Consider the following 13,478-nt stretch of genomic DNA (forward strand, 5'->3'; position numbering starts at 1 on the left):
AAGACATAAAGACAATGTATTTATGAGAGCTCTCTCAATGGAAGGGAATAACATTTTTGATCTTCTATTCTGTGCAATTCCCTGCTCCATTTTGCATTTACACTAGTGAGTTTAACGATTCCCATACTGATGATTAACTGACTAAAAACATATACTTCTACCTACCCAGGCTATCTCATGATACAGAGTTGACATTAATGGACAACTGATTGACAAAAATTCAGTAGAGCATAAAAAGGTAAATTTCTCCTCTTATAGTTCCTTCATACCAACTGCATAATGAGCTCTGGCTGGTCCAACAGCACCCTCCTTTGGTGGTCCTGTGTCAGTACACAGCTGCAGGGCGGACTGACTTTAAAAGATTTACTATCCAGATACAGAACTCTGCATGTGAGCAGAAGATTGCGGTGCATTTCAATGTGCTGCCATTGCTGGCGATGTTACTAAACTTACTCCCATTGAGTATCACTGTTGAATTCAATAAAGCATCTCTTTCTAGAGGAACAGGGAATAGGATGCATCAGTGTGTGTTTGTGTGTGGGCTCTGAGTTATTGCAAACTTGCTGACTGCATCACCAACTGAGAGCAGGAGAGTGAAAGAAAAATGTTATTGTGTAGATGTAGGGGGATAACACTTTCTTAAAGTTGTGGTCCACTGCTTTTTACCTGTGCTTTGGCATCAACAAGACATGTCCCTTTATGTTTATTGTATTTCAGAATTAATCATTCACATGGAGACAGCTCACTATCATGCACAGGGTGAGAGGACAGGCGAATAGGTGGACAGTGTAAAGAAGAAGGGAGCTGGACCATCTATTTTTCATCTCTTCCCTCCCTATTTCTGTGTCTATATGGGATAGCAGAGAAATGTGAGCTTTCTATTAGAGAGAGGGAGGGAGAGTTAGAAGGAGGGGGATGCACACACGATACGGTGAGATGAGAGGAGGAAAGTGAGAGAGAGAGGAGGGAAGACAGGAAACAGAGAAGAGAGAGGATAGAAAAACAGTTGATAGAAAAAGTGTGAGATAGATAGATAGATAGATAGATAGATAGATAGATAGATAGATAGATAGATAGATAGATAGATAGATAGATAGATAGATAGATAGATAGATAGATAGATAGATAGATAGATAGATAGATAGATAGATAGATAGATAGATAGATAGATAGATAGATAGATAGATAGATAGATAGATACAGTAGATGGATAGAGGCAGGTGGCATCATGTTAGGATTTAGGTGTGTCTTCCTGTGTTAGAGTTGTTTTCATTCATCTAACAGGCAGGAGGAGCAGCACTTTCCCTTTCCGACACATCTCACACACATACACGTGCATTTACAACACATACATATTTGCTGCGGAGAGAAGGACCGACTCCCCGCCCCTGTGACTCCAGGGGAAGAGGGAAGAGACAGATTTTACAGCTCACACACACTCTTGCTGTTTCTCTCATCACACACTCCAAAAAAGCACGTGTTTCAGAGTGGACGAGCGACAGAAGGATGCATCATGAAGGTGAGGTCTGCTTACTATGAATTTGTTTTGTGTGTGTGTGTATGTGTGTGTGTGTGTGTGTGTAGTGTTACTGCTCTATTAATTCATCCATCTATCTATCTATCTATCTATCTATCTATCTATCTATCTATCTATCTATCTATCTATCTATCTATCTATCTATCTATCTATCTATCTATCTATCCATCTATCCATCTATCTATCTATCTTAACTAGGAATAACACTGTGCTCTCAACCCGTGTTCTGTAGATGAGAGAGTGATAATGTTCCTCTCAGGAAGTGTCAGGTGTTCTGACGGCTTCAAGTGCTTCACACTCAACTGTGTGTGTGTGTGTGTTTGTGTGGTATATGTGCAGAGTCTTGAATATTGTGTAGGATTCAAGGACAGTTGTGTTGGCGACATTCTTGCATATTGTGCCTTATTTCTGCTGTTATAGTTGCTATAGTTGAAGTTGCTTAAAACTATTTCTATGTGTGTATCCCCTGTACAGTATGTAAATTAATGCATGCATGCATACAGTACGGTGCATACTAAATCTAGAAGAATGTGCTGATATTGATTAAGTCTGGTTTGATATATTTAATTCAGCGGCTAACATAGTTTTGCTGTGACTGAAGAAGTATATCTTGTTCACCGTTCTTTGAAAAGACAAATTTAAAGGATACTTATGGGAAATGATTGCTTATATTAAGTGTTTATGGTGCCATTAGCCAATACAATCAGATTCCTTTGAGACTCAATATTAATGTCAACCTTCTAGTTTAGAAAGTTTAAAAAGTAATACAAAGTAATCAAGGCTTGTCTTACCAAACAGCATGCCTATATTCTGACAATATCCATCTCACTGAATGCAGGATTTATAATCTCATAACACACAGGACAACCAGATTAAAATCACCCAGTCACCCCTTAACAATAACTGGGCAGGAGGAGTGTGAATGTAACTGTGTTTAACTGTCATTTTATCCAGCGTGTGCCATAAGAGAAGCTTAGACATCTATAAATCAGCCAGAGATCTTTACAAAGAGGTTTTCCCTTTACCATTACTCTTTCTTTCCCTCTGTCTTAGTCTGATTCTTCCTATACATCTCTGTCTCTATCTTTCCTGGTCCCCATCAGTCTTTCAGCCTGGGTGCACAGAGCAAGTGTGCTGCTGGGCCAAAATGGGCTGGTCAAGTCTGACCTACTACACTTAGACTGTCTATCAGTGCAGAGGAAGGGAGAGAAGGGGGATGGGGGTTATGGGAATGGAGGGATCAAGAAAGGCGCGATAAAGAGAGAATGGGAGGGGTAGCAAGATAAAAATCCGGTTCTGTGACATGGTGAAGGGTAGAGAAGAAAACAGAAAAGGTGGCATGGCAGAAAAAAAAAAAGAGAGAGAGAGAGAGAGAGAGAGAGAGAGAATGCTGCTCACAGCCAGCATCAATATGCTGGGTACACAGGCGCACACACACACACACACACACACACACACAAACAGACCCAAAAGCCCATCAGACCATGGTGCAAAGCGCCAGCAGACCGAGCCCAAAACACCTGAAACAGTATCCATGGTAACCAGTGCCAGTTATAGGTGCCTCCCTGCATGCTTGTTAGAAACAATGGGACAGATCCAGAGTCAGTGCATTCACTGTGCGTGATATTTCTTCAAAGACGGGTCATCGTGGCCAGACCTTGCTTCTTGAAGTTGCTTGTTTACACTGAAGGTTAGACTCTCAGAGTTAAAGCTGTCCGACTTAGCGCATGTTCTCTACAGAGACCATGGTGTCCTTCTACTCGTCCTCTCTGGCGTCGTCTGTTTTGCTCCTACCAATGAGAAACAATAAGTGCCAGACCCAACTGCACTCTAATGATAGAAAACTCACAAGAGTAACAAGGGTTTTTTATAGCTGGTGAATATTGTGCCTCTATGTCTCAGTGTGGTCATTTACATTCTGGTATAATGTAAAAGATAATAAAGCTTATTATCTTGAACATTTGCTGGGCTTATTATGATGCAGCTTTGTGTGCAAATGTATTTGCTCTATACATTTTCTGTCATTAAAACACTTGATGGATTGTGCAGCTTGTAGATGTATGTGCTCTCTGAGTGCTTATTAATTACTGTACTGTATTAAAGGCAATAATGACATCATTCATTCATTGTGTGCCCCCTGATAGTTCAGCTAGCAAATTAGTCATTTCTCAATGTCCTGACGTGTGCATTGGCTCAAGAGGTAGAGAAGTTAGCTGTAAGAAAGTCGTTTTGCAAGGAAAGGGGAAACTTCTCCATATTCACCAAGAATATTGCTCATGGTGTGAAGTACACATCATGAAACACTTAATAATAGATCAATGTCATTGCATTTTATTTTTTAGTTTATTAGATTGAACATGCAGGCTGACATGATTTGTATCCCCCTAAAACATTTGCCAGGAAGAAGAAATGTTTCCATTTTCACCAAGAATATTAGGCTTGAACTAAAGTGAACACAAAACAAATCACCTGTGTTTGGAAAGATACTGTAAATTATAAAGGGGGGATACCATCTCTGGCAGGCTGAAAATGCAGTCTGACAGAATTTGTTATGAAACCAGTGATTTTTCCATCTGTCAATGTGTGCATAGGCTCAAGAGCTAGATATGTTAGCTCTGACTATAGAAGATTGTTGGTTCAATACCCCTCCGGTCTATAGTTACTAGGGCAAGAAAAGGAACACCACATTTTCACCACATATCTTGTGAAGTACACCCCATGAAATCCCCCTATAGTTAGGAAAGTAGTGATTTCTCCATGTCCCAAGGAGTGCATTGGCTCAAGAGGTAGAGAAGTTTCCATTTTCACCAAGGATATTTGGCTCAAACTGAAGTAAACACAAAATAAAACAGATGAGTTTAGGACAGAAACTGTAAATTATAGAGGGGGATACAATTTCTGGCAGGTTGAAAGTGCAGTCTGACAGAATTTATATCCCCTACAACTATAGGTAGGAGATGTTCACAAGTTCACAAGTTGTGAAGTGGTTCAGGAGGTAGAGAAGATAGCATTGAATGTCAGTTCTATCACCCACCATAGCGGTCTCTCCCAATGCGTTTGCATTTACCTGTACATGGCGTGATGGATGTCTCGTGGCAGATGTGTAGAGTGCCCTAATGTAGACATCTGCTATGTCTGTAAATGTAAGATTATAACATACTTAACATACAAAATGCCATATGAGATTTGAAGCACAATCAGTACTTCCCTTAATAAATCTGTGTAACTGTATTTTTCAACCTGCCGGAAAAAAAATCCACTCTCTATAGTGCGCAGTCTCCGTCCAACAAAAATGTTATTATTATTATTATTTTTTAATCTGCCCTTTAGACTGATATTAGTATAATGTCCTCCTGATCCTGTCATTTAAGGGAAGCGCTCAGACTGCTACCTGTATGCTGAGTGTGTTAGACACCTGGTTGGCTTCTCAGCATTGGTTCACTTTCAAGGAATGCTTCACATTATGATATCGTCTCTGCTGCTGTGACAAAAAGTTGAAAAAATGCACTATGCAGTCAATGCCTATAAACAGGTGTTTGTGCTGTCTTAGCTGTCACTGAGAGCTGTTCAAGTTTGATATTCTGTCAGTAACCTTTCTGCAGTGTGATGCCAAAAGCATGGATGACTTGTTCTGCAGTCGGAGGTAAGCTTTTGACAAGGAATAATATAAAATCCTTGGACAAATCTACCTCTGATCTAGACCTGTACACACACAGTGTTACCGGAGGAGCTTTTTCAATTTATTCTCTGCATTTCTTGTGAATTCAATCTGATACATTCCAGCTGATAAGCATGTCCCCCTCCATTTAAAAATGTTTTCATTCTTGTACCTACAGTTGGATGTTTGAGCTTCACTGTGCAGAGTGATGCACTATGTGCAGAGTTTGACACGAGAAAGCGGTTTTAACTTTAATCTGTTTCTCTATGCTCATTGAAAATAAGATTTTAAGGCGCGTCTGGTCCTCAAGCATGATTTATGACATCAAAACTAGCTTGGAAGTTTTGGAATCCCGGTCAAACACACAGTATACTGTGTGATGTAGAAACCTCAAGCATCCAGTGCACATACGACGAACCACAGGCTTGCGGTGAAGTAGCAGATATTTTGTGTCTGGAAGAGCAGGAAAACTTTAGAAATGAAAAACGTGCATATTCATCAATGTAGGTAAAAGAATCAGATTTTAATGTGGAAATTATATTTATTTTGTGGAAAAACATATCAGATACATATTGTTGTTCCAAGTATCTGTGTGTACTGTGTGTTTTGAGATGATCCTTTGCAACAATTTGAATTGACCATCTACAAGGTAGACATATTGCAGTGACTTAATACCAGGGTCCTAGACATGATAACACTAAATAGTATACAGTCATATTAATGTTATAATTTTCCTGCAATAACATGTCAAAATGTCTGCCATGAAAAAAGGTCTATAAGTCCTGAAACTACCATATAGTTATGATACAGTGTGGCGAGATTTAGGCAACTATAACCACTAAGATTGTGAATATTTTTTTAAAAAAGCCCTCACACAAACTGAGCCCCTATTGTTAAAGTCATTGTACACCCATCACTACTTTTAGCTGTGATATAAAAACATCAAACCATTGTTCAGACATTTCAGTTGCGCTCTTATCTTGTCTTGTCTGAAAGCAGACCAAATTAACATAAGTTCCACTCAACAGCTTGGACCCATGGGTAATGTAGTATTTGGTAAACCTACAGGAGCCTCCTCTTTGCACTAGCCGGCGTTAGCTGAGTGAATGTGGATCAAAGCATCACTCATGCATCACTCATGTCACTCTTGTCATCAGAGACAATGAAAGACTCAGATTTTTTTTTTACCTTTATTTATCCAGGGACATGTAACTGAGAGCAATATTGTGTTTTTTCTGGAAAATCTTCATCACGTTCACACCTGGAAGATGTCCAGTACAACCACAGTGTGATCTGTTGGCCACTGAGCAGCTCCACTGGAGCAGTTGGGGTGAAGGACTCTGTTGAAGGGCACCTTAGCGGTGGTTATATCTAAAATACCTGTTTTGAAGTTGGATGCCCAAAGCTACCAGTCGCCATGAAGCAGTCCAGGAGCAAGCAGCTGCCCTCCTCACTGATTTGACGCACAAACACCCACTGAAACCACAGAGTCTCGCTGTGGGTCGACACATTATCCATCAGCCTGTGCTAACAAGGGTTTTACCAAGCAAAACAAATAACAGTCTCAGATCATTACAAGATCTTCTGATTTATCAAAGCATTCATTATGGATGGACCTTTATAACATCAGATACGTAGGAGGAGAGGAGAGGATGTTGACTTCAATCTTCATGCTTTCTTTGATTAAATGACTTGATAGATCACTTCTTGCAGAGCCCAATGTATTGTACACATTTCATAAATGTTTTTATTGATATGCATTAACTTGATCGTTTTGAGACTAGATTAAATTGCACTATAGTTTCAGTGCATCAGTATAATTTTACAGTTTTATAGCTGTTGTGTGTGTGTGTGTGTGTGTGTGTGTGTGTGTGACAGATGGCATTGTTGCAAACCAGCGGTATACATTTTTCACAGCTACACAGTCTGGGATGTGCATGTTTGTCCTTGATATTCAGTGTGCTTTAAGTACCGCCTCTTCAGTCGCATTCATGTCTTCGATGGTTCAGTGTTTTGCACAACTGAAGTGTGAGAGCTCATCTCATTTCATGTCTGTGACAGCTTCGATTTGCATCAATTCTCATTAAGCTGCTGTCACTGTAGCAATTAACAGCTACATTAATTTCACTTTAATTGACTAGGGGAGATAAAACACGCAGAGAGATGATCAATTTGTTAGAAAAAGATGTGATGTTATTGTGAAAAAGTTGATTAATGTGAACAGTGGCTTTGCAGATGGAACATTTTAGACTTTTTACATAGCAGATTTTTTGATCTGTAATATCAAAAACAGCACAAGTGGAATGAATAACATTACAAAGACTCCATTGCATTCATGTCATGCCAGGGACGTGTCATTCACAATATCAAGCGCTTGGTGCTGGCAGAACTACACAGGATGTAGCCATATTAAAATAGGTTAGGTAAGTACGCAATGGAAAAAAATATACAGTAGGCCTATTTCATTATAATTTTGTTTTGCATATTATTAAAAGACAATACAATATGTGTAAGACAAAAGTATTTATATACTGTTGTTCCACCACAGCCTTTTCCCTGTGCAGAAGAAAAAACGCATCTTTCCCTCCCTGGGGCAGAGAAATGTTTACACACTATTAAAAAATGAAATCATAATTTTTTAATGGCCACATCTGGTTGAGGCCCGGAAGAACTGCAGATGATGTGCAGGAGGTGCATTTTTTATGGCAGTGTTATCATCAGTGTAGAAAAGTCTAGACTCAGTGATTTTAAAGTTCTCTGCCTGTAGTGTGTTAACTTCCAAGTGTCAGCTCTTTACTGGGCCTGAATGAGGGGAAGAAGACACAGAAGGCTGACAGACGGCGCACACACAAAAATTCCATTCATGTACTCTGCTCAAGGTAAAACTTAGTGTCATGCAAAAGCAGCTGCATGATGTCTAATAGTACAGACTGTACAGTGTAATGACCTGGCTTTATTGACCACAACACAAGTAAGACATGTTATGATCAAATTTTAATATATATTTATTCAATCAAGATAAACCAATTTAAGCCAAATCAAACAGCTAACTAGTAGTGTGGGCTGTGGAGTCAGTGATGTGGGTGATGTGCATAAATAGAAGATGGGGATGGGACTGTTTAAAAGGTGCATAAAAGCAAAGCAAAGAACTTTGAAAGAAAGAAGACAGCACGCTAAACAGTTGCTTGCTGTTATGGGTGTCTGTAGGGAGAAGGGACAGAGACATACAGCAGCAGCAACAAGAGAGGGCTGCCAGCTGAATCCAGGCTTAAGTCCATCCCCACCATCACCTGCATGGAGAGAGCACTGAATCACAGGTGAATCGCAGCTAACACAAGATGCCACAGCAGGGGTCATCACATCAATAAAGTGCCAAATGCCCCTGTTTGGTTCACGCTAACAGATTAACACGACTGAAAACAGCCATGTTAGTGGCTCAGTGAAGCTGTACTCCATAGAGGTTAAAGGATCAGAAACATTGTTTCAATTCATCCTAAGGGGAACATGAATGGATGTATTACATTTCATGTCAATCAATGCAAAAGCTGTTGAGATATTTCACTCAAAAACTACAAATGATTGTGGGTCTAGAATAATAATCAGGGGATCATTTCTTGGCTAAAAAAACCCACTGAGGTGCCAAAAGCCGCAGTTCCCCAAAAAGGCCACTTGAGACTGGCTCCAAAAGCAAGGCAATCCCCATGGACCTCATGTTAAAATGCTAAACTTTACAGCAAAAATAAACATGACAACAACATTTTTGGTCACTATAGCTAATGTCCCCAACCACCGTAAAGGAGGTGAATTTTTATATAATGGCTCTTCAGAAGCTGCACAGAGACTACGTCCATATTTACACGGTCCATGGGGATCACCAAAGTATTGTAAATGCATTCTCTGGGCACCGTATCTGTACCAAATTGCATGGCAATCCACCTAAAAGTTGTGGAGATATTTCACTAAAGCCCCAAAATGTCAGCCTTACGGTGATGCAAGAGGAAAAGTCAGGGGATCACCAATTCATCCTCAGATTTTTATGGCAATCAAAGCAACCGTTGCAGAGATATTCCAGTGTGGACTGAAGTGATGGACTGGCCAACTGACACACACACACGAACACACACACACACACACACACACACACACACACACACATATTGTCAAAGAGCTGCTGCAGGGGTAGAATTTATATAAGAAAGACTCCCACTCCCATATATTGTAATCGCGTACACACACAAACACACAAACACACAAGCACCCTAAGTGCAGATGCACTGACAAAAAAAAGCATGTAAGCATTTCACAAAATTCTGCACTGTGAAAAATTTTGGGGACTTCAAGCTTTGGAAAAAAGGTCATGTTAAAGAGTTGTTGCTCAGCTTTATTTTAGCTGCACTGCAGATATTGTGCCGAAGCCCCTTCTAGAGAACACTTCTCTTTGTGAGCGTGATCACTGACTCAGACACTGGAAAAAATGTTTTTTTGTTTTAAGCAGTTCAAACAACTTGTGAGTTGAGTTGGGTATGCTTCTTTCCATGTGCATTTGTGAATGTACCTATTTAACAGGAATATTTTGTTACCCCGCAGACATATTTCCCATCAGCTTTTGCAATCTAAACAGTTTGGCTCATCCTGTCTTTAAAGTTGCTGATAATGTCTTTACTCAGGCATGAAAAGTCCCGTCAAATTAAACAAGAGGAGACGGTGAACTGAGCCCTGATTGTGAATCGATTCATAACAGTCTCCCTCTCTCACCCTCTCTCACTCTCTGGTTCTTTGTTCCCTGCCATCACGGTAATTTTAGGCCTGTGGCTTGTCAAAGGATCAAGTCCAAGCAGCTTTACTGGCAAAGCTTTAATGAAACCCTTTTGGCTCACAAAGGATGTATATGCTTGACTGGATATGTGTAAAAGTGTGTGTGTGTGTGTGTGTGGGGGGGGGGGGGGGGGGGTACTCAGTTAACCATCCTCTCTCTATATACACACCATCTGAGCCAGTGTAATTGAACATCCTGCTGATTCCTCCACAAACACGCAGAGACCACATACACAGCACATGCACCAGGCAGTGAAGTGTAGTGATCGTGACGTGACCAACAGTAATAGGATACACACGCTATTATGGATATGCAGAGGAGAGCAGTGGCAGGAAATGCCATCAGAAGTGAGGCGAAAAATGCAGGGGTCTGCAAAAGCATCTACTTTTTTAGTAAGATGAGAACGCTGTGGTAGCTAGAGTACTGTAGTCAACAAAAAGCACGTATCTCATGTATCGCTACACCAGCAGGAGCATATTGTAAGAGTGATATCATGATTATTTCATTGATAGCTTGGAGTAGCTTGGATCATTTTAGAAAGTATATCAATTTTAAAAGAGCATGCATGAAATGTTGGGTCAAATGGTTGTGTGTCTGCAGAATAGTAGTAATCATGGTAATCACAACAATAATTTTTAACTAAATCTATATCAAACCCTTTTATTTACATAGTTACAAACCGCTCTAGAAGCAAGTGTGAGTGGAATCATCAAACCGAAACATTAAGATACTGTTAAAAGAAGATAATTCAATGGCAAAATTGGAGAGATAAAACCAGATTAAATATTTTTCATATACATAAAGGGTTTGTTATTATAAATAAATGTGTTTTTTGTATGAATAGGGTGAGCAGCACGGTCAACTCTGCAGAAAACTGTGGAATCAGATAAAACACAATACAACCAATTGAAACTTTGTACTTTGTTCATAATGGAGGTTTTGTGGAGATTTGGCAATATGTCTTAATAACATTCAGGCTGGACTGGAGTATTGTTTAATGCACTACTGGTAACCAGGTGCACAGAAGAATAAAGGCTTGCAAAGGAAAGCAGTAGCTCCGGCACACTGTCAGCACTGCGTACTTTGAGAAAGCAACATTTCAATCATAGTCTTCTGTAAACGGAATACATCGTTCTCCAGTCACAGGGTGCAACGGTCAATCCAATAGGGGGCAAATCAAAAACATCAATTGCACCTCCAATAATTGATCAAACATATATATTTAACTGCTCAACCATGTATTTGAATATCCTTAGGACACAGGATCCCTGTCCAAGTTCAAATGAGAAAGAATTTTGCTAATCAGCATCTTCAGGAAAAAAAAGTCATACATAATATTCAGTATTTCAAGTCTACTGATTTAGACAACTACAAAAACAGTTGCTCATTACGAAAGCAGATATAATTTATATTTACAAAATGTGACATTGTAGATAGGGGTCAATCATGCGATGAACCTGCAGAGAATTATCACCCAAGTCTGCAGCTCCCCTCTGTTTTATTGAGCTTTAAACTGCGTTTCAGCTCATTGTTCAGCTGTCCGGCCCACAACTTTACCGTTCAGGTTCTTTCTCATCGCTCTTTTAGTGTTTTCCGTTGCGGCAGGCAGCTGTTTTCAGTTGTTTTAAGCTCTACAAACCCACTCAGCACCGCACAGCAGACAGAAAATAAGTCTGCAATGTGTGCAAGTCAGTTCAGTAATGTCATAATCAAAAACGAATATGCAAATAATGATGATTTTCCATCTCTTAAAAAAACAGAAGCTTTTTGGTTTTAAGCTCTCCAGTGAACAGCCCAGACTCTTAAAGGGACAAAGGAAGCAAAGGCGATAAACTCCTGACACATTTTCTTCATTTTTATTGCTGACACAGAAAAAAAGGAAAAATAAGGCTCTCCACAGTTTTCAAACCACTCGGTGCTGTATTTATATCTGTATCTATAAAGCTGTCTTTATTTTAGACAGTGCATGCAGTGCTGTGTTTCCCTGTTTGTGTGTGTGTGTGTGTGTGTGTGTGTGTGTGTGTGTGTGTGTGTGTGTGTGTATGTCTTATGCAACCAAGTGCTCCCACTCTCCCAGCTTAAAGACTGGAACAAGTCGAAGGCTTAGACAGGGCTGACTCGATGTAGCGACAGAGGGTTGATTGGGTGAGTTAACGGTGGGCTCAGGTCTCATCATGGTCAGCAGGGTTCTCGTGTCATTTTAATGGAACTATAATTGACTTATTGATTTCGAGAGCCCAGCTGGGATCAATAGGAACAGCTGCTTTGCAAGGGGAGAGTGCAGAAAGTGGACAGAGTCTCTGATTGTGGCTGAGATACTGTTGTAACTGCTGTAAAGGGAAAGCAGTGAGGTTTTATTAATGACCCACACACAACATGATATCTTGAGAGATATATGCAGAGTCTGCAGTGATTTCATGTGGGAGTTACAAAATGAAGAGACGGGGGGCACAGAAAGTATTAAGTATGGCATATACAATAGTGCAGCAGTCGGCTTTGTTATAGTTTTGGTTGTCGTCAGCAGTGGCCCTTGAGACTCAAACAGTTGTGTAACAGGATGTTTACATAGTTCAGAGATCAAATTAACAGGTTTGCAATCAGACCAGACAAACAATAAGAGTCTACAGCCATGCTAGCAGCTATGTGAGGCTACATTAAAGCACAGTGGTACTTTGAGCTAAATGCTAACACTAGCTAAATGTTTGGCAGGTATAATATTTGTCAATTAACACTAAATTGATTCTTTGTTGTTCCTTTTCCAAGGAAATGTGTTGCCACATGTCTACTAAGCCTTACATAAATACATAAATACATCATACGCCCTAACATGAGAAACAGGAGATACATCCACACAAATGTATTTATACACATAGTAGCTTACCCACACATATAACAGTTATCAGTGTGATTTGTTTAGTGATGCTATGGCTTTTGTCTTCCTGTCCCACTTGGGGATATATGTCAGCCTGTACAGGTCAACTCTGGCGTTTGTCTTCGGAGATTGACACTGACCTTTCTCTGTAAGTCAGTTATTGAAAAGGTCAGCAAAAAGTTACGATGAGGGAGCCACAAGCTGCATTGCTTCAACTAATTGGGCTTCAAAATGTGATACATACTGCAGGGGGTTGGCTGTCTTGGATGTTTGAATGTCAGTAATTAGATTCATATTGTGAGTGTCACTTAAAAGTACAGTATATGTATTATTTGACAAGCATGAAGATAAATGTAAGTTATAAATAGGCCACCACAGAGTTTCTAAATCACTCATCGTGCAATCAATAATCAGTCCCGGTTGGCTGGGTCACACACGCATCCACATCCAATCAGAGGCAGCAGGTGCATTCTCACTAGATCACAGAAAACAATCAGTTTTTGTGTTCTCTGGGTGGAAAGGTGCATCAGTCACAGTGTCGTTGGGCCTTTAGACAACTGTCTGAAATTGAAATGATATATTACGGATGGCATTG

The 13,478-nt window shown here is 40.0% G+C and overlaps 1 protein-coding gene across 1 annotated transcript in view; it reads left to right on the top strand.

Moving 5' to 3' along the window:
• Nucleotides 1-1,414: 1,414 nt before the first annotated feature.
• Nucleotides 1,415-13,478, top strand: part of LOC310953376 (inactive phospholipase D5-like) — a gene marked incomplete at its 3' end in the record, with an annotated part of 38,639 nt that continues 26,575 nt past the window's right edge. Inside the window, exon 1 of the mRNA XM_083922400.1 lies at nucleotides 1,415-1,519. Within this exon, the coding sequence (XP_083778526.1) occupies nucleotides 1,514-1,519 (6 nt within the window). The 5' untranslated portion in view covers nucleotides 1,415-1,513. The remainder of the gene's footprint in view (nucleotides 1,520-13,478) is intronic.

This window comes from Echiichthys vipera (assembly GCF_963691815.1).
Source record: "Echiichthys vipera genome assembly, chromosome: 11".
Taxonomy (NCBI): domain Eukaryota; kingdom Metazoa; phylum Chordata; class Actinopteri; order Perciformes; family Trachinidae; genus Echiichthys; species Echiichthys vipera.